At 52.8% G+C, this 23710-nt stretch overlaps 1 protein-coding gene across 1 annotated transcript in view; it reads left to right on the forward strand.

Annotated features, from left to right (window-relative positions):
- Window positions 1-516: 516 nt before the first annotated feature.
- The window catches only part of TRIM8 (tripartite motif containing 8), a 29287-nt gene continuing 6093 nt past the window's right edge, over window positions 517-23710 (forward strand). Inside the window, exons 1-2 of the mRNA XM_084209884.1 lie at window positions 517-653; window positions 942-1597. Of these exons, the coding sequence (XP_084066010.1) occupies window positions 1028-1597 (570 nt within the window). The 5' untranslated portion in view covers window positions 517-653; window positions 942-1027. The remainder of the gene's footprint in view (window positions 654-941; window positions 1598-23710) is intronic.

Raw genomic sequence — 23710 nt, forward strand, 5'->3', positions numbered from 1 at the left:
AGCAGGTTGATTTGGGTCCGCGGGGCTCAGAACCCCCCGTGGCAAAGCCCGTGTCCTCTCCCATCCCTCTCCGGGAGCGTTGGAGGAGCTGGGCGGGCTGTGCTGGGCTGGCGTTTGCTCTGAATGACCGAGCTCTCCCATTCAAGACCTCGCAATCTCGAAGCAGGCGAGAGAGCTTTTTTTTCTTCTCTTTTTTTTTTTTTTTTTTTTGTCCCCCACGTCTTGTCTTTTTTCCCCTCTTCCTTTTTTTCCCTGCTCCTCCTCCGATTTAGAAGCAAATCTCGGGGGCCGCAGAGAGAATTCGTTTTTCCGCCATCGTCATCGTCGCTATTATTATTATTTTTTTAATCTTCCTCCTTTTCCCGTTTTGGATCTTAACCCTTTGATCTGTTTCCTTTAAAAGACTCTGATTCCCAACTCCCATCAGGGGAGAGGGAGGAGAAATACAGGGAAGGGAAAAAAAAAAAGCCCGAGCGAGTCGCTGCCCTCAGCTGTCGGCCAGGTTTGGTGGGGGACAAAAGTCCCTTTAAAATATTGAATGTCAGTTGCAAACCTAAGAAAAGAAAAATCTGATCCGGAGCGCTAAATTTAGGAGCTTTATATGGAACTTGGACTCTGCTGCTGGATTTTGTATGGATTTTTTTCAACCCTTGGTAAGTTTCAGTTCACCTTCTGGGGTAAAAAGGAGCAAATGGCTTTTAGGGGTGGTTAGGACTTTGGGCTGTAAGTCCAACAGGATCATGTTGGGGGGTTTTTTGACCATTTGTGTCGCTTTTTAATGAAGCGATGGGGACGTTGCGTTTTCTTGCCGGGTATTCCTAGAGTGCTGCTCTGTGGCTTATTTTATCCCCGATTTTAAAATCTGCTGCGGTTTATTATTTATGGCGTGTGCTGCGGGGAGGGGGGAGCCTGTCTGTTCACCCTCAGCCTTCCCCTTTCAGGGAGGACAGACCCCGGCGTCCGCCCCTAGACCGCACTGAGCGACCGAAGCGGCTGGGGGGAAGCGTCGACAGAGCTGCCGGCAGAGATGGCCGAGAATTGGAAGAACTGCTTCGAAGAGGAGCTCATCTGCCCCATTTGCCTGCATGTCTTTGTGGAGCCGGTCCAGCTGCCCTGCAAGCACAACTTCTGCCGGGGCTGCATCGGGGAGGCGTGGGCCAAGGAGTCGGGCTTGGTGCGGTGCCCGGAGTGCAACCAGGCCTACAACCAGAAGCCCAACCTGGAGAAGAACCTGAAGCTCACCAACATCGTGGAGAAGTTCAACTCCCTCAACCTGGAGAAGCCCCCCTCAGTCCTGCACTGCGTCTTCTGCCGCCGCGGCCCGCCGCTGCCGGCCCAGAAGATCTGTTTGAGGTGCGAGGCTCCGTGCTGCCAGTCCCACGTCCAGACCCACCTGCAGCAGCCCTCCACGGCCCGGGGGCATCTGCTGGTGGAGGCGGAGGACGTGCGGGCCTGGAGCTGCCCCCAGCACAACGCCTACCGCCTGTACCACTGCGAGGCCGAGCAGGTGGCCGTCTGCCAGTTCTGCTGCTACTACAGCGGGGCCCACCAGGGACACTCGGTCTGCGACGTGGAGATCCGCCGCAATGAGATCCGGGTGAGTCCAACCAACACTTGGGATTGCCCAGCCTGGGGACCACCCAGCCACCTTCTTCCCTGCCATGTCTGTTCCCCTGTGTTTGTGTAGGACCTACACAAAATCCATCCTGGCGCTGCTGCTCCTTCCGCCCGGGGTCCCCCTGTGGCAGACATGTTGGGTGGCCTCCCAGCCAAGCAGTGACGGAGTCCGTGGGTGCCAGGGGGGCTCCCCAGGGAAGGTGTCTGTGTTGGGGGGGCCTTTGTAGCTGTTGAGCTGTGGGACCTACAGCCCCTTGCGTGTGCGCTCTGCAGGGAAGGGTTGCAGTCTTGGGCCCGGGGCGTTTGGAGGGGCCGTCTGCCAGGTTTGTGCTGGGCTATGCAGCTGTTTGGGGGAAGGCAGAAGAGCTGCCTGCAGCTGAGGTCAAGTCACCCCAAAATTGGGCTTCCTAAGAGGACAAAGCGGCTGCAGGAGCAGACCCTGTCCATTGTAAGGCCTGCGAATGTCAAACTGCCTGCTCTTCCCACTGCCTCCCACTGGGGCCGGTGGCCGCCATCCTCTTCCCCCCGGCAATGGAAGAGCTTCGTGTCAGAGACCCGTGACGTGTCAGAGACCCATGACGTCTCACTGCTGGGGATTCAGTCTTGGGGTTTGGCCAAATAATGTGATTTTTTATTAGGGGGCACAGGGCTGCCTCTCTCCCTAGAGCAGCTTGGGCTGTTGTGCTGGATTCGAGGGAAAGCGGGTCTGTATTTTGCTCTTGGCCAGGCCATCTGGCAGGAGCTTTCACCCCTGGCTCCCCACCCTCCAGTTCTGGCGGGCATTTACCACCCTGCGGCCAGCCCTGCCATGACCCTTCTAGCACCTTCCCCCTTTTCACAGTTGCCCCTCCGCTCCCCCTCCGACCCTTCGAAAGAGGCTCGGCGCTTGTCTGCCGAATAAATATTTAACAATGAATTGAATGGTGATTACTGTAAAATGGGGATGATTTCCTGTGTATTTTAATGTTGCCAAAATGAGTCACCATTTAGCAATAAAAAAAACCGAAGAAGTCATAAATAAAAATTGCAGTATAATTACTTTCCAATTGGATGGCCAGGCCTGGGAGTGGGGCGGGGGGGTGCAGCTCTGTGTAGAGAGGAGCCAGCCTGAGCTTACAGGAAGGTTATTTTCCTCTCCAGGTTTTCTGGGGGAAAACCAGGGACCTCCGCGGAGGTGCCAGCAGCTCCGCCACACACGCTGGAAGGGGAAAGACCCAGTCAGTCTTTTGGAGAAGCGCTTTTCTGCTTCTATTTATAGGGAGTCATTTTGGTTTCCCTCTGCCAGGGTGGGGAGCCACCTCGGGAGGGCTGTGCAGGGCTGGAATGGGGTTCTCATGTGCATCTCCCAAGAGCCTTAGCCAGGGACCGAAACTATTTTTCCAGGTCCTTTTCTGGGACACTTTGATCTCATTTATTCCCGCTCTTGCTGCATGTTTTTTTTGTTGTTGCTGCCGTTGTTATGGCTGGATGTTCGCCGCTTCTTGCGGATGCACACTGCTAATGACCTGGCAGAAATCTGCCACTGCCTAGGCTGGATTTTGGCCCTGGCTTGAAATTTTAGGATATGTGGCCAGACACCAAAAGTGTTAGACGGTTGTATCGTAGAGCCATGGAATTATTTTGTGACCTTGGCCAAATCCCTCGGTACCTCCATCGCCACGTTATCTTAATTTCCTTTCTCTGTGATGATAAGCTTGTCTCTTCCCGCTGGGCGCGTGGCTCGGTTGGGTGCACGGAGTCTGGGTCAGTGAAGGACAGCACCAAGCTGGGGGACGGTGTGCCCAAAGGATCCTCCCTATAGTTGAATCAGTTCTTCCATGAAGTGGCTGGAGTAGGGATGAGCCTCTGGGAAAAGCACCCAGCAGGTTGCCAGCCCTTGCTCCATGGCCATGGCTAGGTCTCCGGCTCAAAGCTGCCGGTTGCCAGCCAGCAAGGAAGGTGGCCTCGCCTCGTCGGTTCCCGAATTAGGGTGCATGAGCTCAGCTGGTGACGGCTTCCCGCCTGCGGGAGCCGGGCCGGGATTCCTGGCTGCTTGCTCACCCTGCAGCAGCGGTGAGCCGCGCTTGGAGCATCCCGAGAAAAGATGGACTGGGACTGGGGGGCAGATGAGTAACGCTGGGCTTGGGAGGTCCGGGGGAGGCCCCATTGTGAGAGGTTTGTTCCATGTGTGGCTTGTGTTCAGAAAGCCGTTAATTGAGAAATGAGTCAAAGTTGGGAGGATCGGAGCCCTGACCTTGGTGCAGGGGACTCGCAAGTGTGGGGGTTGCAACATCAACTTGCTGTGGAGGGGATGTCCCCCATGGCCCGGAGGAGGGACTGGAGCCTGCAAACATGCTCCCCATAAACTCTGCTTTTTTAGCATTTATTCCTCTGGCTGTGTTGCCAACCTGCCTCAAAGGGCACCTTACCCCTGGTTACAGACCAATTTGAAGGGGAAAAGGGGCTCAAAACTCCTTGGGGACAGCACCAGCACTTTGTCAGCTGAGCTGGAAGGTGGGGCAGGAGTGCTCTGGCTGGGTGAAGGAGGCTGGAGGTGGGTGTCTGCCAGAAGAAAGGGGGTGTCAGTGCAGGGTTTGCCTGAAGTGGAACATGTGCCTGGTGGGTTTGGGGGAAGGACCCCACTCAGCGTTAGGTGCTGTGCAAACCCGCAGAGCCCTGGCTCAGAATTAGTTGAACTCCACGGTGCAACTGTAATACAAACAGTAAATAAAATATGTGGTTAATCTTTCTTTCGTGGGCGTATAAAGCGCTTACCTCCCCTTCCCCCCGTGAGATGTTTTCTCCTTTGTTTCCTGTTTTTGTAGCGCTTAAAGAGGAGAGGGGGGGAAAGAAAAGCCCACGAGGCACCCTCTTTTCTTTTTTTTTCCTTTTTATTTTCTTTTTTTCTTTTTTTTTTTTCTTTCTTCTCATTTTGTTTGTTTCAAGGTCTCAGAATGAAACAGTTTTTCTTCCATCTTTGCCATTGCTGCCCTAGCCACGTGCCTCCTGCCTGTATGGGGAAGCCTCCTTCTAAGGCTGAAAAAGAAAGTTGCTCCAGTGCAAGGTTGATGTGTTGCTTTTTATTTTTTCTCCATCCAAAAAGGGGAAAAATACATTGCTGGGATTTGAGTATGGGTAAGAAGTCAGCAGTCAGAGAAAGCGACTCACTTGTGGAGTATTACTATGGTTGCCCTGTCTTTGTGTGGGACATGGTTGATTGAGGCCAGGTACATCTGAGCTTGCTCAGAGGTTTCCCGGCTGCTGGTCCTCAGCTAGAGGTGCCACCAGTGGAAAAGGTCTTGGGTAGACAGGCTCTGCTTCTGTTTTGTTTTGGGAGAAAGAGATCGATTTCTCCCTGTCCTAGCTTCCTAGAAATCTCTTCACATTCTGAAGATTTCTGGTGGCTTGGAACATTAAGTTGGAGAAAATGCATTGTGGTGCTGAGACCTGGAGGAAAACATTGGGAATCCTCCTGGAGGTGTGTGGGAACAGCATCCAGCACTGTCCATGGAGCAGTGCATGTTCAGCAAATCCAGGGGAAGCGGGACAGGGCTGCTGGCTCCATCTGCAGTTCAGTGGGTTTGGGCTTTCTTCTTTGGCGGCACCCCGTATTAGGCCAACTCATGTGCTTTCTAAATTATGAGAATGAGGAAAGGTGAGTGCTTGGTAGGAGGACAGGAAGAGATGGATCTCAAGTCTGTACAAGAAACTCTGATACTTTGCTAGCTTTGGCCACCACTAAGTCCCACATGGCGTCCCCATGCTGCCATCAGCGCCAGGAATGTTTTTCTGGGACCAGGGGAGTCCCACTGGTGGGGAAGCTTGGTTATCAGCTTCACTGCCAGGCTTCTGGCATGAGCTGCTCTAGGTTGTTTTACTCTGAAACAGGTTTGGTAACTTGTGATGGACTGGATTTTTACAGGCTTACTTATTTTCCAGATGACTTGTTTATGAGGAGCGCGGCACGCAGCTCACTGCAGGCATTGTGAGTACAAGTGCCCAAGTGCTTGAGTGCTAATTTAGCTCTCGTGGCTGTAGGTGGTGTGGCTGGTGCCTGGCAGGCGTTTGCTGTGGCACTCTTTGAGCATACCCAGTCCCCAGACAACTTTTGCAGCAGGCCCTACAAAGCAGGAGTTGTGCAGCTTCTCTCTGCACCTGCCATCTGAACTTCCACCAGCCCCCCAGAGCTGAACTGCCAGCCTAGCCCAAGGGTTAGGTCAGCCTAGCCCAGGTGTTTCCTTCCCTGGCTTTGCTTATGGCCTAATTCCTGCCCAGGAACGTGGTACTGTGCTCCTAAATGTGGCTGATCATTGTGCCCTGGGATGCTGTCAGTTGGTCACGCTGCCATGATGAGCACTGACTTCTTGGGCCTTGGGCAGTGGCAGAAATCCCAGCACCCACCTAGCCTGGCTTCCGAGCTCCATGCCACTCACCACATGGATCTGTCAGGCTTTGCTGCTTGGTGTTGTCAGGGGCAGCAGATTTCAGTTCAAGCCGTAGCAGCCTGAGCTGCCCTAGAGAGGTCTGGGGGGGCTGAGCTACTCTGCTGCAAACCCCTCTGGGTTTGCTGGCCAGGCAGCAGTGGGTATCCTGGCAGTCCCAGATCTTTGGCTGAACTGGAGCAGTCTCCTGCCTCCGCAGGGTTTGGATTAAGGGCTTTTCCCCACTGCTTTCCTGCTAAGCTTGAACATTTTTGTGCCCTTAGCCTGTCAGGTTGCCAGCGGTTGGTTGCTCCAGACCTGCAGCTGCAAGTCTTTTGTGTAGAGTCAATCCGAGAAGTGACAGCAGAGATGGAGAATGCTGGGAGGCATCCTGGTGGCTTGGGTGGGAGGGAGGAGACTTGTGTGGAGGGGACAGCCTTGATGAAGGAGTAGGACAGGGGCTGCTGTGGAGAATGCTCTCTTCCCATAGGGGACAATGCAGTGTGGATGGGAGCTGTACGAGGGTGAGGTGGAAAGAAGAGAGATGATGCAAGGTTCCTTGAGGTTCCTGAGCTGCTTGAGCTGCTTTGCAAGGAATAGCAACAACATGTAGCCCAGGCTTACAGCCCTGCTCACCAGACTGCCCTGGCCTACCTAGAGCTTTTCACCCTGAAGCCCTCCCTCAGCAGTGACTTTGAATGAGCCCCTGAGACAGAGGTGTCGTGGTCTGGTCTCTGAACCAGGAGGTCTAAGCCCAGCTTTGTGTGGTGATGAGGGCGTAATGAACTTAGCCCAGACCCTCGTTTAATCTAAATCTATCGTGTGATACTTACGTGAGCGTCATGTGTCTGCTGGCATGGAGGTGATCAGCGTGCCATTGTCCTGAGGCCCGTGAGCATGATGGAGAGGGAGAAGTAGGAGAGGCATGAACTGCAGTGGGACACGCTGGACTTGTCTCCACCCCTCAGCCTCGTGCCTCACACGAGGGAGTCTGGGTGAGCCCTTCAAGGAATGTGCAAGCCCCAGGACTGTCCTTCCCTTCTTCTCCCCTCCCCTTGCTCCAACAAAGCGCTGTTCTCAAGGTCTCCTGTGTGCTCATCCGGGCCTGGTCCCGCCAGAGGGGCATCCACAGCCTCTCTGCTGCTTTGGTCTTTGCCTCTGGAGCCAAGGAGTTGTCTCTGTCCCCATCTGAGCAGGAGGAGCAGAAGAGGCGCTGGCAAAGGGGTGGGAGGAGAAGGCAGATTTCCATGTCTCACAAAGGGCACAAGTGATCAGATTCGTGCAACTGCCCAAGAATAAAGAGGCTCTTACAGTGCTGGCTGCCCTGACCTCTCTCCTCTCTGCTCCAGAGGACAGCGTGTGACCACACAGGGATTTCTTAGCTGTACTTGGGAGGCGGGCAGTTTTCTGTCCCCAGATCTGTCTGCAGCTTGCTTTGCAGCATATTGGCCTATTTTTTGCTCGTTACCTATCTGTTTACTGGAAATCTTGGTACATGGTGATAATTTCTTCTTTTCTTCTCTTTAATTTCATGTAATTGTTTTGGGTTTTTTTTCAATCTGACACTGAAATGGGGCTGAGAGCAGCAGTGCTTCCAGAGCAGGGACAAAAGTAACCAGGAAACACAGGGCAAGAGAGGAGGGATCGACACCGAAACAATGAAATAGCCAAGCAAGGAAAGACTGAATGCTCAATAGCACAAGCCTTTGCAGAAATGCCTGGCTAGTGCAGCATTTTATAATCAGCTTCTGTGCAGGGCTGGCCTGCAACAGTAGTGTGATGGGGGAGGAATGCTTTGAATTAGCTGGATGCCAGAATTAATTCTGTCAGAATTCAAATGTACATGTATGTACAGATTTATAAATAAACACTTGGAGCAGGATTTTGCTTTGCCACAAAGGCTTTAGGGCAGAATCTGGTCTGGCCTGGCTTTTTTGCTTTAAAAAAGAAAATAAAATGCTGTGGATCTGGGCTAGGTTCTGGTGACTTTGTCAACTTCTTGCATTTATCAGCAGCCTGTAGGCTGAGGAGATGCTGGTTGGGTTGAAGTAAGGGGGATGGCACAGAGGACTCAGTGCTGCTGAGCTTGCTTGCAGTGATAGCCAATTTTCTGCAATGAGCCTCTGTTTACTGGGAGAGAGGGTGAGGAAGATGCTGGGGGACTGGTTGGGAGATGTGAAATTTGCAGGACCGGGGATGTCCTGCCCTTGCCTTTCCTCCACAGAAGGACAGAGGCAGCTACCCCTCCTTTTCCTGGGAGAACTACATCTAGCATACTTGGGAATGGGAGGAGGAGATGTCTGGTCCCTAATATGGAGGGAGGGGTGGTTATTCACAGGCATGAGACTCTGGATGCACGCAAAAGTTTTTACATATGTCCCCCAGATGAACTCAGGGAAGAGGTTCTCAGTCCTGGATCCTTTCTGATAAGGACAGCTTCAGCCTGTTCTCACCAGGGCCTCATGGTTGTCCCTCTTCTGTCTTGTGATTCTCTTGTGATGGTAACATGAGCAGAAGTTCTCAGCTCAGCGCAGTGCCCTGCACTCTGCAGCGGTGCTGTTGCACTCCAAGCACACTCCAAGTCATCTGTTTGCTGAGATGATGTACCAGAACTGTTTAAAAAAACCCAAAACATGAATTAATTTAATTCCTCTGTTTTTTCTCTTCCCCCTACCTTTCCTTTTTCAGTTTCTTGCTGTGTGGATGCTTTGATGGGGGGGGCTGTCTCTGGAGTGGGCTGGAAAGAGCCGAGCTGTGGATGGCTCCAGATGAGGCAGTTGGCAGGGAGTGATGTTCCGGATGGCTGTGTCTCTCTGAAATATGAGTAAACATTGTCAGAGCAGCCGACTGTATGATATGGGGCTTCGGGAGGGCTGATCTGCCTTTTCTTCCCTCTACTTATCTCTCCCTGTTCAGGATCCCCCATTTGCTCAGCATCACCCAGTTCTCCTCTCCCTGCCTGGGTGACCTGGAAGCTTCATCCTAGAGCTGTAGCTTTGGAGAAAGGGAAGGAAAATCCTGCATGTCCTAATGGAGGCACTGTTTTCCCTTGCCGTACGACAGCTTAATCTAAACCCTCATTTGAGCCAGTTATTGTGTGGCTTTTAAACCCCATCCCCTGGAAACTAGTCTCCCACCCCCTTCCCTCCCAGTCAATCCTGGTCGGTGGAGCCGAGCTCCAGGGTTTGGTGCTGGGCCACACGCAGACACGGATCGATCACACTGGGGGGTGGGTTGATATTTCTGTGGCAATGGTTTTTATTGCTGGTTGCGGTTGTTGGGTTGTTGGTAACTCGGGGGGGTGGCGTGCACTGTAATGGGCTTGTGCGTGTGGCAAGGGGAGAGAGAGGGTAATGTGATTGCGTCCTTCTGCTCATTATCCTCTTGCTGCAAGGGGGGGCCGCATCCCTCTCCCCCTCTGAATCCATGTGGAGCTGCCGCCTCTGCGGTGGGAGCAGGTTTTCCCTGCAGGTGAACTCCTCTGCGCTCAGACAAAGGGCTGGGGGTGCCGGTGCCTCCCTTTGTTCTTTTCCTGTCCTGGTGCACCCGCCTCTGACGGCAAAAAGCCCCTTGAAGCGTGCCTCTCAAATGGATGGAGCGGAATAAATGTGCTGCGAGGTCTCTGTCCCCCTCACAGACCCTTTGGGGACAGTGTGGGGGCGGGTGCTGCGCTCCCCCTTCCCTCTGGTATTGTGCTAGCCCTTAGTGATGGGGGTGGCCAGATCCAGAAGGGAATTTCTGCAGCTCTCCTGCCACAGCTGCACTGTTGTGACTGGGTGGCTGAGGCCTGTGAGCTCTGTTTTGGTCAGAGGTAGTTTGATTTTAGGGGGTGGGGACGGAGCCTGCCCCCATCAAGGGAATGAGAGCACATCTGGGGACTATTTTCCTGCCTCTGCCTGCTGGCATCCTGCACAATAGGGCATCTGGGCAGGGAACTGGAAATAGTCCCTGGTATGAAGACCACCCCTTTTCAAATGCAATTCCTGAGCATGTAAACCTAGCAGGTGAAGTCAAGGCCTGTCCTCCAGCTAAGGCATTTCTAGCTTTCTACTTAGAACAGGGAAGATAAAGATCATTTTAATCTCTGCAACAATCCAATGTCTGGATGGGGAAGTCAGGGTGTTATCCTAATTTAGAGGTAAGCAGAGGTGGGTAGACCTGCTAGGAGTCAGGAAGGCCCTGGCAGTGTGGGGAAGCGATCCTGGAGACTGGAGCTTTCTTTGCCAATGGTGGTACTTTGCAGGATATGGACCCTGCTAGCTGCCCCCATCCAGGCATTTCCTCCTCTGGTCCTCCCCATGGCTGGTTCCTGCTACAATCTATGAATGCACATGGTATTAATCTCCATTTACCAAAGTGCTTTTCAGCAATATGATAAATGATAACAAGGTGAAGAACAAAAGCTAAACCTTCCTCTCTCTGCATTAAAACTGCCCACTGGAGCCTTCCTTAGGAAATATTCCTCCTTCCCAAAACACAAGGCCTGGCTTTGCAGGAGAGAGAGACGGGAGGCATCTGAAAAGACAACCATCATGTACATGCTGGATCCAGGAACTGTTGACAAAGGCATTTGAGGAAAACCTTGTACTTCTCAAACAGTGGAGGCTGGGAGCATCTGTCAGTTTGGTGAGGGATGGAGGTATCCAGGGGAAAGGGAACCTGTCAGCCCATCTCTCTGGGTCTGGTGGAGGCAGCAGGCATTGATGTTTCGAAAGTCAAGCAAAAGTCACGAGCTGTCCCTGTGGCAGCTGTGCTGGCTGGCAGGTGAGGGGAAGCCACCACAAAGCCACGATAGCCACCTGGTTTTTCTGTGGGTACGATCTCACCAGGGAATGAGGAGCTACCGTTGTTGGTCCCTTCTGCTCTAGAAAATGGCAGTGGTCACAGCTAGAAATGGCTTCTCTGTTGTACACTGAGTGCTGGCGCTGCTCCCCCAGTCCCTGTGCAGTTCTCAGCACATCCCATAACATTTGTGTCTCCACTGCATCCTCTTTGAAAGAGGATAATGAAACTGAAAGGGGGAAGCAGGGCACTCTAGAGGCATCTTGGACTGCCAAGCTTGAGGAAGCAGTGCTGGTCTGCCAGAGACCTGAGGAGCTGGATTTTTGAGTCAGAAAATGAAATGCCAGGTAGGCAGAGAGTGAGACACCTTACGTGAGGACGGAAACCGAGTGTCAAATATGGCTCACGTGAATCAGCAGGACTGGAGTTGTGCAGAGCAGTTCCCCTGGCTCCCTGGGAGGATGGAGCTGACTGGGGTCTGAGCTGTCGAGCTCTGATGGCCGAGTCAAACCCAGAAGATAAATGATACTTCAGGGGCCTGAGATCAATAATGTCAAAGGCTGGTCCGTAATCGGGTGAGATTAAAAACCAATGACAGGCCTTCTCCTAGGAGCACAAGTCAGCACGTTGAAGGAGAGCAGCAGGGTTTGCTCCTTTACAGTTATTCCCTGGCGGTGCCCACATCCAAAATCCACCTTCCCTGGCTGCCCTCTGCAATATCAGTGATTTCCCTTTTCAATCAACATCGACCACATCCTGCAGGTCCCCTATGGCCGAGCCCTCTTCACTGGTCCCTGTGCAGCTGGTCCAGAGTGCTCCTGTCCTTGAGAGAGTGGCTGGGTTGGAGACAAAAACAATGTACTCTGGTGCTGGCCACCAGCCACTTTCAGTGCCTGGGGGGTGAGCTGGGACTGCAGGAGGTAGAGAAGGAGAGGAGATGCTGAAGCAGGAGGTTATATTGATGCTGTGGGTACCGTGATAGGCCATGTTTTGAAAGGTGCTTAGCTTTGGGGAGCATAATGGGGTGAGGAGTTTGGGAAATGAAGGCTGCTGATTATTCTTGCCTTTGGTCCTTAATATGTTATTTTTATCTGTATTTATCAATTAATGGGTGCCATGAGTATTTAGCCACCCATAAGCAGGAGACAGGTGGGGTGCACGCTTGTGCTGATTTTGAGGGTGCTGATGTTAGATCTTGTCATAGAAGTGTTTTTTCTCCTGGTTGGGTGCTAAGCAGGGAGCTGTGTCCCCTGGTTGGCAACAGCCACAGCCTGGCATCTAGAAAATGGAAGTGATTTATTTGCAGGAGCGAATTAAAATAAACTTGAGTCCCTTCTTTTCAGTGCATTCTTAAAGGGCTGTGCAGGGTGCAGGGCAGGGCCATGCTGTGGCTCCTGTGAAGGGCACTAGGAAATACGATGTTGCCTCTCTTTCCCGGGTGCAAGGGCAATTGAAGTAGAAGGGGCCATGTTGTCCCCTGCTGCTGCCCCTTTTGCACACACAAGGAGCTGTAGATGCTGTTTGCCTTTGCCCCAGGCTCCTCTTCTCCTTCCTTCCCACTCCCCCACCCCTTCCCCGCCAGGAAGCCTGGCCTTTGTGTGAAGTGATGCCTCCTGACATCAGCCGGGCGCACAATTTCCTCCGCAGCGGGGAGGGTGAGCGGGCAAGGAGAGGGGTGCCACGTTCCCCAGGATGTGATGTATGGTCTGCTCTTGCTGGAGCACAGGGTGACAGCACTCCCAGGGTGGCTGTGTGCCCATCTGGGATCCTGTGGGGAGGTGGCTGTCCCCAGCCTTACTGGTATGGTGATTCAGTGGAGCTTTGCCTGCTTGTGCTGTTCTGCCTGAAAACACCACGCCAGTGTGTTGCTTTTTGCTGCCTATGAGTCTGTTTGCTTCAGTGGCATCTTTATGGGACCCCTCGAGGGATGCATTGTTGGGCTTTATGTAGCTGAAGTGTGACCAGCACTGGATGCAGGGTCCTGCTCTGGGGTTGACATTTCAGTGCCATGGAGCAAAGGTGGAGGGGCTCAACAGCAAGGCAGGAGCAGGGCTGACGTCTCCTGCAGGCCAGGGCTGCACCAGAGCTCTGGGAGCATCCTGTAGTCCATGCAGACACGTCGCTTCAGAAAGGGCAGGTTCAAGATCAGTGGCTAGGGGATTTGTGGGGTGTGGGCTCTTGGCTTCTCCTTGAAAGGGGGCCAGTGCAACACATGGGAATTGGCCAAGTGCCTGCCAACAGGAAGCCACTGCTGGCACCTTGCCAGGAGTCTGGGGGCCTTGCATCACTTTAATTTAAGATGTGTTTGCTGGGGGATGGCATTTTGCTGCTGGCTGGCTGGAAACTACAGGTCCCAGCATGCTCCTTCACTTGTCACCCGGAGGGAGTGTGGTACCACAGGGTTTGTAGTCTCAGTGCTTGCCACTTTGGAGTTTTGCTGTAACTAGGAAGGGCTGTGATTCAGCATTGCTGGGCACATCTAGGCTGTAAGACATGGGACTGATCTCTGCCTCCTGTTTTCCTATCCTTCTGCCACCCACTTACTCAATGCAAGACCCAGTTGGCCTTTTTATGTCACCAGGCTGGAGAGGGGATCTGGTCTTATTCTTACTCATTTGCAACGTAAATATTTTGGTCCCGAATACGTTGCTGGGAGCTGGGTGTCACATTGAGGAGCATGATTCATTCATGCTGTTGCTGCTCGGAGCACAATGAGGCAGCCCTGGGACAGGTCCCAAAGATTTCCTGTGATCGTGGCTGGTGGGGAATTTGGGACGTCACGTTCGAGTAAGTCAGAGCGCTTTTTGCACAATTCCTGCAAGCCAGGAGTACCGTGCCATGCCTACTGTATTCGGGACTCGCCATCCCCAAAATGTGGTCATTTTGGGTGGCTTGCATTTCCAGAGGGAGAAATAATGAAGAGCAAGGCTGAGTTCCAGTTCTTGCCTTCTCCAGCTGCTGGTGTGCAGAAAAGGTTGCAGGGTGTAGGGCTTTGTGCCTGGTCCCAGCCAGCCTAAGAAATAAAGGTACAATGCAATGCAAGTTAAAAACCTACTTCATATCAAGGAGATTCAGGCAGAGTGTCTCCAGTGGGACCAGAGCATCCCTGTGTGTTTTAGAGGGACGTGGAACAACCTGAGGTGAGATGCTGGGCAGACGGGGCAGTGGAAGACGCCCGTCCATCCCACCCTTCCACTGGCAATGCTGTGCTGCCAGAAGGGACATTTCCTGTCCCACTTTGGTCACTGGCACAGGATGGGCTGCGCTGAACCCTCCACCCCAGGACTGGTTCCCTCCATCCCCCCATGTGTCACTTTGTCCTCCCCATGCCTTTGAGAGCCAGGTGTGGGCAGCACCCAGATTCGTTCTGGCATCCTTCGTTAGACACTGTTTGTTCATGCTGCATTTTTCTTTTTGCTGGCTTGTTTGGACACGCACTGGTACATTCACGGCACTCAGGCAGTAACGTGAGTCTCTTTCCCATTAGGAAAGGGGCCAGGATTTGGGGGGGCTGGGAGGGTGGCTTAAGCAGTAGTTTTTGAGATATTTCCTTCTGCTGCCACACCCTGCGTGAAAGAGCAATATCCGCGGCTTCAGCTGCTATCGCAAGGCTCTGAACGTCTCTCTTTTAATATAGATTGGTATCATTTTGCATTTTAAAGTAAAAACACGCTGCAAGCTGCAGACAGCTGTCGGTTGGCAGCTTTGTTTGAACATCTGGTATTGCTGGGCTGCTGTTCAGCGCGATCTAACTATGGGATTCATAAAGATTATAATCCGGGCTTTCAGATTCTCAACAGCCACCTCACCAAAAAAAAAAAAAAAAAATGGTAAGAGAAAAAATCCAGCAGAAAGGCAATGGAGGGTCCTTGGTGTTCAGCAGACTGTGGTCGTGGTCACTGGGGTGGATGGACTCGCTGTACCTTTCCTTGGCTGCCCACAGGTGTTGACAGGCTGCTTCCAGCCTGCAAAATGCCAGGCACTGGGGAGCTGTAGAAGTGTGAAGCCTTTTGCCCGCTTCTGTTTTTTCCAGCTTGTGTGCTGAATCTGGTCTCATACTCCTCTGGGTGGTGTCTGGCGCTGGTGAGCTGAAGCAGCAGATTCTGCTGTGGCTTTCAGTAGATGTTTCTAACAGTTGTCTGCCGCAGCAAGACTTGGTTTCTTTTTCTTTAAAGTAAATGATGGAGGAGCCAAGGCTCACAGTAAACATTTTGGCATGTCAAAACCTCATTTCCAAGAGAAATTGAGTCCGCTTTTCTTGAAGCAACTGAAAGGTTGAGATAGCCACCTCTGTAAGCCCCATCCATCCTTCTGTGAGTCAGGCACTTTCCTTGGCACCTTTGAGAATTAAGCGACCTCTAAGCCCCTAACGAGTTTTATAAATCTTGTTAGTTGATCTGCATTTTTGCAAAGCTCTTTGAATCCAGCCTATTGGTGCATAAGTCACCTTGACTTTCCTCAAGGCTTTGACTCCCAATTCACTTTTAGGCTCCATTTGTCAGTTGGAGGTGCACAAAAACGTCCCCCCTTATCTTTATTAGAGAAAAAAAAAAGCTGCCTGGAGAAATGTAGCTGCACTTTAGTTGGTGCAGGCCAGTAATAGACGTGCATATAAACCTGTTCTGTCCTTGTTTGTGTTGATTTAACTTACCAGTACAAATTAAAATAGCCTTGAGCGGTTGGAAGTTTAACTAGATCAGTTGGGAGGAAAAAAAATAAAATCATGGCCTTTAAATCAAAGGAGGGTTTTCTTTCTAGTGCTGCCTGAGTCTGGAGAGGTGCCTTGTGCAGCTCACCCCTTGTCTTTGGCTCACCAAATGAGACAGTGCTGGGGCACATGGCTGCTGGTCATTGCCAGTGGTCTCATGGCCAGGACGTGGGTACACATGGGTACTGCTGCTGCTGCTCTGCCCCTCAGAGGTATCTGAGCTCCCCAAAAACCTGTTTATGCTTCCAGATCCTCATGCCAGGCTCCCTCCAGAGCAGAAACTAGAAATCAGGGGGGGTGGGAAGCTAAAGAGGTTGTTTAGAGCTCAGGGCTTCCCATGGCAGGACTCAGCCTGGTGGGTGTGGAGTGGAGATCTTTGGGCAGGGGAGAGGCTGCTCAGCCTGCAATGGGAGCAAGGGTGGAAGAGGCTGGCTGTGTTTCACCCCTGCAGGGAGAAGGCTCTGAGATCACACAGGCCAGCTGGATCTTGAATCCAAGATGTTTATTTGGAAGGGGGAGTGAGGGTTTCTCAATTTTGCAGGGCTTGCAGATGGGGGTAGGTTTGCTGCCAAGCAATAGGATGGGTCTTTGCAGGATGGCTCCTTTATAAGGCAAGCCATTCCCCCAGCCACAGTTTGGGGACAACTGGCTGAGACCCAGAGATTTTGTCACATTGGGAAGATCTTGGAATTCAACAGAGCTAGACAAGACTGGGACAGCAGCAGATCAAGGCAGGATTGGGGGTGCTGCCAAAGCCTGTTGAATTTTTTATGGGGGTTATGGGAGGAGCAACTGAGAAATTATATGTCAAAGCAATAGGATTGGTATGAGGACTTTGTGATTCAGCTGAGTTTCAGCACTGAGTGATCTCCCTTTGCTGCCCAGACTGCCACCACTGGAGCTGGCAGAGCGCTTCTGAGAGCCAGCTGGGGGAGATGATCCCACCAAAGACAGACTGCTCTTTTTTTTTCTGGATGAATTTTTTATCTGTATCTGTGGTTGGGAAGGGGCAGATGTATGAAAACAGACATGAGGGAGAAAAGGATCGTAGGGCCCCCCTAATGTCCATATAAATTGATTGAAACATTTGAGAAACCACAAGCACAGAGTGTGCTGAAGGCAGAAAGGGCATGACTTATTACATGATCTTTCAGTCTCTGAAAAACTGTGAAATCTGGTGAATCCCACTCAATACAGTTACAGGCCCCAGATTTTATTTTCCTGGCATGGCGGGGATGAAGCGCAAGGCAACGCTGGTCGTGGGGAGCAGTTGTGCACCAGGTGTTGGTGTCAGTCTGAGCTCCCAAGTGGCTGGAAACAGTTGCTCAAGGCACTTGGGTCTGGGTGTCTGAAACTTTCTGGATGTCACAAACCCTGCACTTTCCCTGCAGTCTTCAGTGCTGGTGCTCCTGAGTTGGTTACTCAAAGGGCAGGGCAGGTTTGTGCCAGGGCCTGCAGCCAGAGCCCTGTGCTGGAGATGGCTCAGCAGCAGGGTGAATTTTGGCACTCATTTATAAGCAGCCCTAAACATGTACATTTCCCCCCTAAAACTGAAAGAGGTGGGGAAGGGAGTTCCTCCCCTGCATCCCTGTTGGCAAAGAAAATGCAGACCCTGTCCTTCATAAACACAGAGCTGAGCCCTGTGACTCTCCCTGGCCCTCCTCGCTCCCAGGCAAAGGTGGCCTGTGCTGTCCTCCCACCAAAAGCTGGCTGGGGTGGGCTGTGTTCACACCCAGGCCTGGCTGGGGATCTCTTCTCCCTCCCTGCCCAGCAGACAGAAAAGAAATTTCTTGAGTTCCTCACTGCCCTGAGAGCCTGGTCGTGCCTGCCACACCAGCCCCAGCCCTCAGAGGTAGCCTTTCCATCTTGCTCCTGCACCACCCAAATGCATCTGCTGTCCCTGTGGCATTGGGACACAGGGTGGGAGCATTTTCCCTGATGAGACGCTGTCTGTCCTGGCAGGTACAGGGCAGGAAGTGGCTCTACTGGCCAGGTCACTAGTGAGGCTTCCCGAGGCTCAGTTTTGAGACCAGTCTTGTTTAACACTAGGAAGGCTCTAGAGAGAGATCTGGACAGGCTGAATTGATGGGCCAAGGCCAGCTGTATGAGGTTCAGCAGAGTGAAGTGCTGGATCCTGCACTTGGATCACGACAACCCTACACAGTGCTACAGGCTGGGGGGCAGAGTGGCTGGAAAGCTGCCCAGCAGAAACGGACCTGGGGATCATGAGCCAGCAGATTCCCAGGTGGCCAAGAAGGCCAGTGGCATCATGGCTTGTGTAGCAGTACTGTGGCCCCCAGGACTAGGACTGTGATCACTCCCCTGTACTCAGCACAGTACCTCAAATTTCATGGTCAGTTTTGGACCCCTTACTACAGGAAAAATATTGAGATGCTGGAGCGACTCCAGAGAAGGGCAACAGAGTTGGTGAAGGGTCTGGAGCACAAGGGCTGTGAGGAGTGGCTGAGGGAGCTGGGGGTGTTTAGCCTGGAGAAAAGGAGGCTCAGGGGAGACCTTATCACTCTCTACAACTGCCTGAAAGGCAGGTGTAGCGAGGTAGGGGTGGGCCTCTTCTCCCAGACAAGTGACAGGATAAGGACAAGCCTCAAGCCATGCTAGGGAGGGTTTATGTTGGGCATCAGGAAGAATTTCTTCACTGGAAGGGAGGTTAAGCATTAGAATGGGCTGCCCAAGGAGGTTGTAGAGTCACCATCCCTGGAAGTGTTCAAGAAATGACTGGACCTGGCCATTAGTGCTAATAGTTTAGTTGACAAGGTGGTGTTTAGTCAAAGGTTGAACTCAAAGATCTTGGAGGTGTTTTCCAATCTTAATGATTTTATGATTCTATCACCAATGCTCATCTTTGTCCTGTGGAGCCAGCAGCATCAGTCATGACTTGCCTGGCTGCATGCTCGGCATGCAAACTGGCTTCTTGTCCTGGTATTTGTCTTCCTGGTGCATTTCCAGCCCCTTTTTCCTCTTCTGCACGTGTTATGAGTGAGTCTTGAGCCCCAGATCTGGCATAGGCAGTTTGCCCTGCTTTCACTGCCCCTAGTTGTGTTTTGCATGGAGGGAGCCTTTGTTTTGAAGGGTAAAACACCCATACTAGAATCACCTCATACCCAGTATGAGGAAAGCTCCTTCCTCCAGGACTTGCAGGGCTGCTGATAGAGAGGTGATGTGTCTCCAGCCACTGGCCTCATCTCTCTGCTCCTTAATCTTCCTTATCCTCCTTTTCCTCTCGAAGCAAATCTTCATGCCTACTCCAAGGACACTGACAGCAGTGGCAGCTGGGCCATGGCTTGAAGCTGGGGTCCAAAAACTATAGGTAGAGCCCCAGCCTCGTTCCCCCATTTGTGTGAGAGGCACACCATGAAGTAACTCCCACGGCTGCAGCGAGCAGGGGGATGCACAGAGGCCCAGGAAGGTGAATTAGCATTCTCAAGATCCTCCTGAAGGTTGCTTTCTGACAGACAATAGGTCCCCATTTCCTGACCTCCAGAAATCCAGCTGCTGGCCCCATGCAACACAATGCCTTGTATTTTCTCCTTGTTAACAAGTTCTTCCTTTCTGCTAGGTGTAAACAAGGGAAAGAGCTGTCCCAGGCTGCCGGCACCAGCACAGCCCTTTGGTGGCTCAGGATCTGCTCTGGTACAGGGACATGCAGAGAAATATGGTCTGCCATGGCTACTGTCCTGGGATGCTCCAGGAGCCAGGCCTGACCTGGTTCTGCTAAGCAGTTGTGAGTCATGGCTCCTGTGAGTCATGGCTGCTGTGTGCCAGTTGTGCTGCAGGGATGCCCTGTGCTGGGGTGGGCACAGGAGGTGGGACATGGGGCTGTGCCTGTGGGGTAGCCAGTGGAGATGGACATGGGTCTAAACCTGATGGTTTCGTCTCCAGGAAAGGCTCAGAGGCCAGGCAGCATCTCACAGGGTGATGTGGACAAGCAGGAGGCATCCTCGCCCACTCCAGCATGAGAGCAGTGTAGAGAGCTGCTGTTGCAAGAGGCACCTGTACATCCTCTCCCCCCAAGCTGGAGCTGATTGTTTGGCCTTCAGCCCTCTTCTACAAAGCACCAGCCCTCCTGGTGCTCAGGTGTCCCTCAGTGCTGGAAAGGGGGTCTCTCTGGTGCCTCTTCACTGCATGGCTGCTGCTTCCATCCCTTCCTAGCAAGGGCAGCTATTAATATCTCAGGCTGTTCCCCTCCCCTCTTCCTTCCCCTGTTGAGGATAAACCAGCCTGATCTGTGCACAGGGAGCACTGTGAGAAAAGCCAAAGCCTGGAGCACTGTGTGTGCTCTGGGCTGGCCAGGGGAGGCAAGACCTTGTGCTCTGGCCGGAGACCTTCCCTTCTGCCTGGTGCTTACTGTAAATGCGTGCAAGATGAAACCCCAACCAGAAAGCATTTCCTTCCTGCCTCTTTAAGTGGATCAGCCTCCTGCAAATGTTGTGAGGGCTGTGAGGAGTTTGAAAGAGCTGGTTTTGCCTAGATCTGGTCAGCAGGAGACCGCCAGCAGGGTGGGAGGAATGCTCCAGGGGTTTGGGCTGTGGCAGTGCATGGTGCATTATCTCATGATTTGAGATCCTGTTTTTGGGGGCAGTGGGGTGCTGTGTCCCAGATGTGCACAGTGTCAGGGTTCTGATGTGTTAGCAGGTGGGGTGACACTTTCAGGAGGGATGAAAATAGCTCATCACGTGGGTTTTTCTCAGAAAATGGTCCAGCTGACAGTGGAGCGGGGCTGGCGAGAGGGAAGCCTGTGTGTGGGAGGCCTGGGGAGGCGAAAGGTTGCACTCGCCTCCTTGGCCCAGGGCTTTTGGTGCATTAAAATTCAGTCACTGTGACTTCAGGCCCGTCTCCAGCAACGTGCTGGGACATGTGTCTCAATGGGGGCTCTTGATCCCGGTCCCTGGGCTGAGCTGCAGGTGTCTGGAGCCATTCCCGCTGCAGGCATCTGCCCTTTGCAGCTTCCTCGCTCCGGTTCCACCTTCCTCCTCCTCCTCCTCCTCACCCTTCCTGCCCCTCATGCTCCAAGCTGCTCCCTCCGTTCTTGCTTTCCGGTGACTGCAAACAATGTCCTTATTCACTCGGTGGCTGGGATTTGGCGGCGAGGGGAAGGCCTGGGCGCAGAGGAGGAGGAGGAAGGAGAGAGGCAGAGAAGTGAGTGTGCCTGTCCTGGGCCAGCTGTCCAGCTGTGGTTAAAGGTGCTCGGCTGGCTCTCTGCTCCCCCAGTTTCCTATTGGAATGAGGGCTGTGCATTCCTGTGGTTTGTCCACCTGCCCTGCTGTAGTAGCCTCCAAACCCAAAGACAGTTTCAGCAGAGTTTATTGGGAATTAGCATCCTGCAAGCGTCCCACAGGTCAGGGTGTGGGCACTCGGTTGCTCTTGCAAGGTGAATGGCCCTGAAGGATCAAGAGAAGCTGCATGGGCTCCATTTGCCCTGTGAACACAGTAAGGCTTTTCACTGCTCCAGCTCTTGTTTAAAACCACAGCAGCTCAGCAGGTCATGGGGCACCGCTCTGCCTCTGGTGAAGCTGCCAGGCTCCTTCCTGATCCTGCTGGGAATTGGGCAGGGGCTGGTGAGCACTCCAGCCCCCAGGGAAGGGATGCCAGAGGCTCTCCCCTGCCAGCTTTCCCTGAGAGGCACACAAGGGCCCTGACCAACCTCAGAGAACACAAAACCTTGGGGCATGTTGTAGGATTTTGCTGGCCCCAGAGCAATGGGCTTCTGGGGGCTGCAAAGAGGTGATGAGGGGAGCGCTGAGCCTCAGGCAGGGCAGGGCCATAATCCACAGTTAGTGTGGCTCAGCAGTGACCACAGGCTTAGCTCTGCCCTGTGGGAGAGGACAGTGTTGAGACCAGCCTAAGACAAGTCAGGGGAAATGCCATGCCCACAGATTGCTCCCTGCCTGGGAGGTCTTGGGTGGGTGTGAGCTCCCTCCTACACCCCAGTGCCCCCATTTACAGTGGAGGTTTTCCCAGCTGGTTGAGCTGGACCCATGTGTGTAACACATCTGAGGCTTGTGGTGCTGCAGCCATGCAGCAGCTCTCAGATGAGAAGCATAGGTGCCCGGTATCATCAGAGCTGTTAAACTTTTATTACTATCTTCCTGTCTTGTGGTTGCAGGCATTTAATGTTGCAGAAGTTCTTTGTTGGGACTGCCCTGTCCCAAGCAGACATATCCCTATGCCCTGCCTGGCAGGGTGGATGTGTCCCGTGCTGGGGCGGCCACTGGGAGCTGTGGTCAGTGCATAGTCTGCACCTTACTGCACCCCCTCTGACCAGGCAGTGCCCTAAGGTGCAGGCAGGGTGTGGTTTCCTCCCAGCAAGTGCTGTGGATAGCGATGGCCAGCAAGCCTTCCCCCAGCACAGTCCCATGGGTACCAGCTGGGTGCATCCCCCCTGCAATGAGACCTTGCAGTGTTTGCAGTGCTTCCTGCAGAGATGTCCCTCCAAGCAGTGTTTCAATCCCGGTGCATGACCTGGGTACCCCAAACCCATCTGACTTGCCACAATTGCTGCTCAGGAATCACTCTCCTCTGCCTGCACAGGAGGAGTGCACCCTCACTCCTGAAGGGAAGTGAATGATAGTGTCCCCTACTTTGTCCTTCCACCTTTGGTGGTCCAGCTCCTTTGCAGAGTTGATGCCCACGGCATGTTCGCAAGCTCTCTGTACGGGCTCAGCCCTTTTGTACCCACACTTCATTTTTCTCCATCAGGAGAGGGGAGATTATGTTCATCTCCTGCAGAATAAGCTGGTGTCCATGAACTAGTCCAGTCTCACTGGGGCCTACAGGGTCGTGGTGGACCAGCCACTTACCCCAGCCACCGATTCATTTATTAATTAATGAGATGAATTCACTCTCGGCTGGTGTTGGAATCAAAAGCATTTTTAGTATGCATTTTGCAAACTGGCGACGTGTCTCGGAAAAGACAAACTGGGATCAGAGTTGTGCACAGCCTGGGAAGGGTGCCTGGACGGAGGGAACCTCAGTTCTCCCAGCATCAAGGTCATGCATGAAATATGAGAAATTACCCTGAGAAATTCTGATCCTGGAGGAGGAGGAGTTCATGACTTCAGAAATGCCAGATTTGGGAGGGGATGGAAGGGGAAGGGATATATTTTTCTTTTCAAAATACCTAAGGAATTCAGCCTGTGCTGCATAGACAATGAGATTTTGCCCCTCAGTGCCAGAAGGGGTAGTTCATACCCTTGTGTCTTGTTAAGGTTTTGTTGCTGTGGGTGAAAAACCCTCCCATTCCACTGCAATCCCAGGCACGTACAGTTTTTAAATCACCCTAAAAAAAGAGTGGCTCAAATATGAGGTTTAAAGAAAGCGCTGCATGTCCTCTATTCTGTCTGATTTCTGTGGCTTTAGGTTGGATTTTGGTCACTTTTTCCAGCTGTGAGGTGATATTAAATTCACTTACATATATAAAAAGTTTTTTTTACATAAGTTTATATGTATATTTGTGATTTCACATAATTGCATGATTCCTGGAGTGGGGCAGTCTGAGGTTTGTTACAAAACACAAAGGTTGGCAGCTCTGCCACGGCAGCTGCAGGGCGATGGTACACGCATGTCCGGGCTGTTCGGTGCCTCTCTTGGGGGTGCCTCAGACCAGTGGGGCTGGCAGGGTGGCCTCTGCCTGCCTGGCATCTGCCAGTGATAGGAGACCCTGCTTTCCCCTGCTAGAGCATCCCAGCAGCATCAGGGGGAAGGGCAGTGGCTGCCTCGGGGATATCAGATACCTGATGGGTACGACGGAGTGGGATGGGGATTTGGCCTCTGTGCCCAGCAAGGGATCCTGTCCTGTGTTTTTTACCCACTCCCATCCCAGCTGGCAGACAGGGAAGTCAGGCTGAGGATGGGGCTGCTCCTGGGGGTCTGGCTAGACTTGGCTATTCTCCTGGTGGGCTGGTGCGGCGTGGGTCTGGTCTGGCTGTCTGTGCTGGAGATGGCAAGTCTGTGGCAGGGAGGGAGGGAGGTGTAGGGAAGGGCTCAGTGCAAAGCTTGCTGTGTCCTTTGGATGCCCAGCATGGGGCGTGAGCAGCTCAGCCTGCGCTGCACAACCTGCCCAACTCCCACATTCAGCTGGCCTCCTGCAAAAAGGGATGTTGGAAGGAATCTCTTTCCATGGATCCCAGGAGCAGGCTTGTTGCCTGCCACTTTCTCAATCCACCTACATGGGGCTGTTGTCTGT

This window comes from Fringilla coelebs (genome assembly GCF_963513975.1).
Source record: "Fringilla coelebs genome assembly, chromosome: 8".
In the NCBI taxonomy this organism is placed as follows: domain Eukaryota; kingdom Metazoa; phylum Chordata; class Aves; order Passeriformes; family Fringillidae; genus Fringilla; species Fringilla coelebs.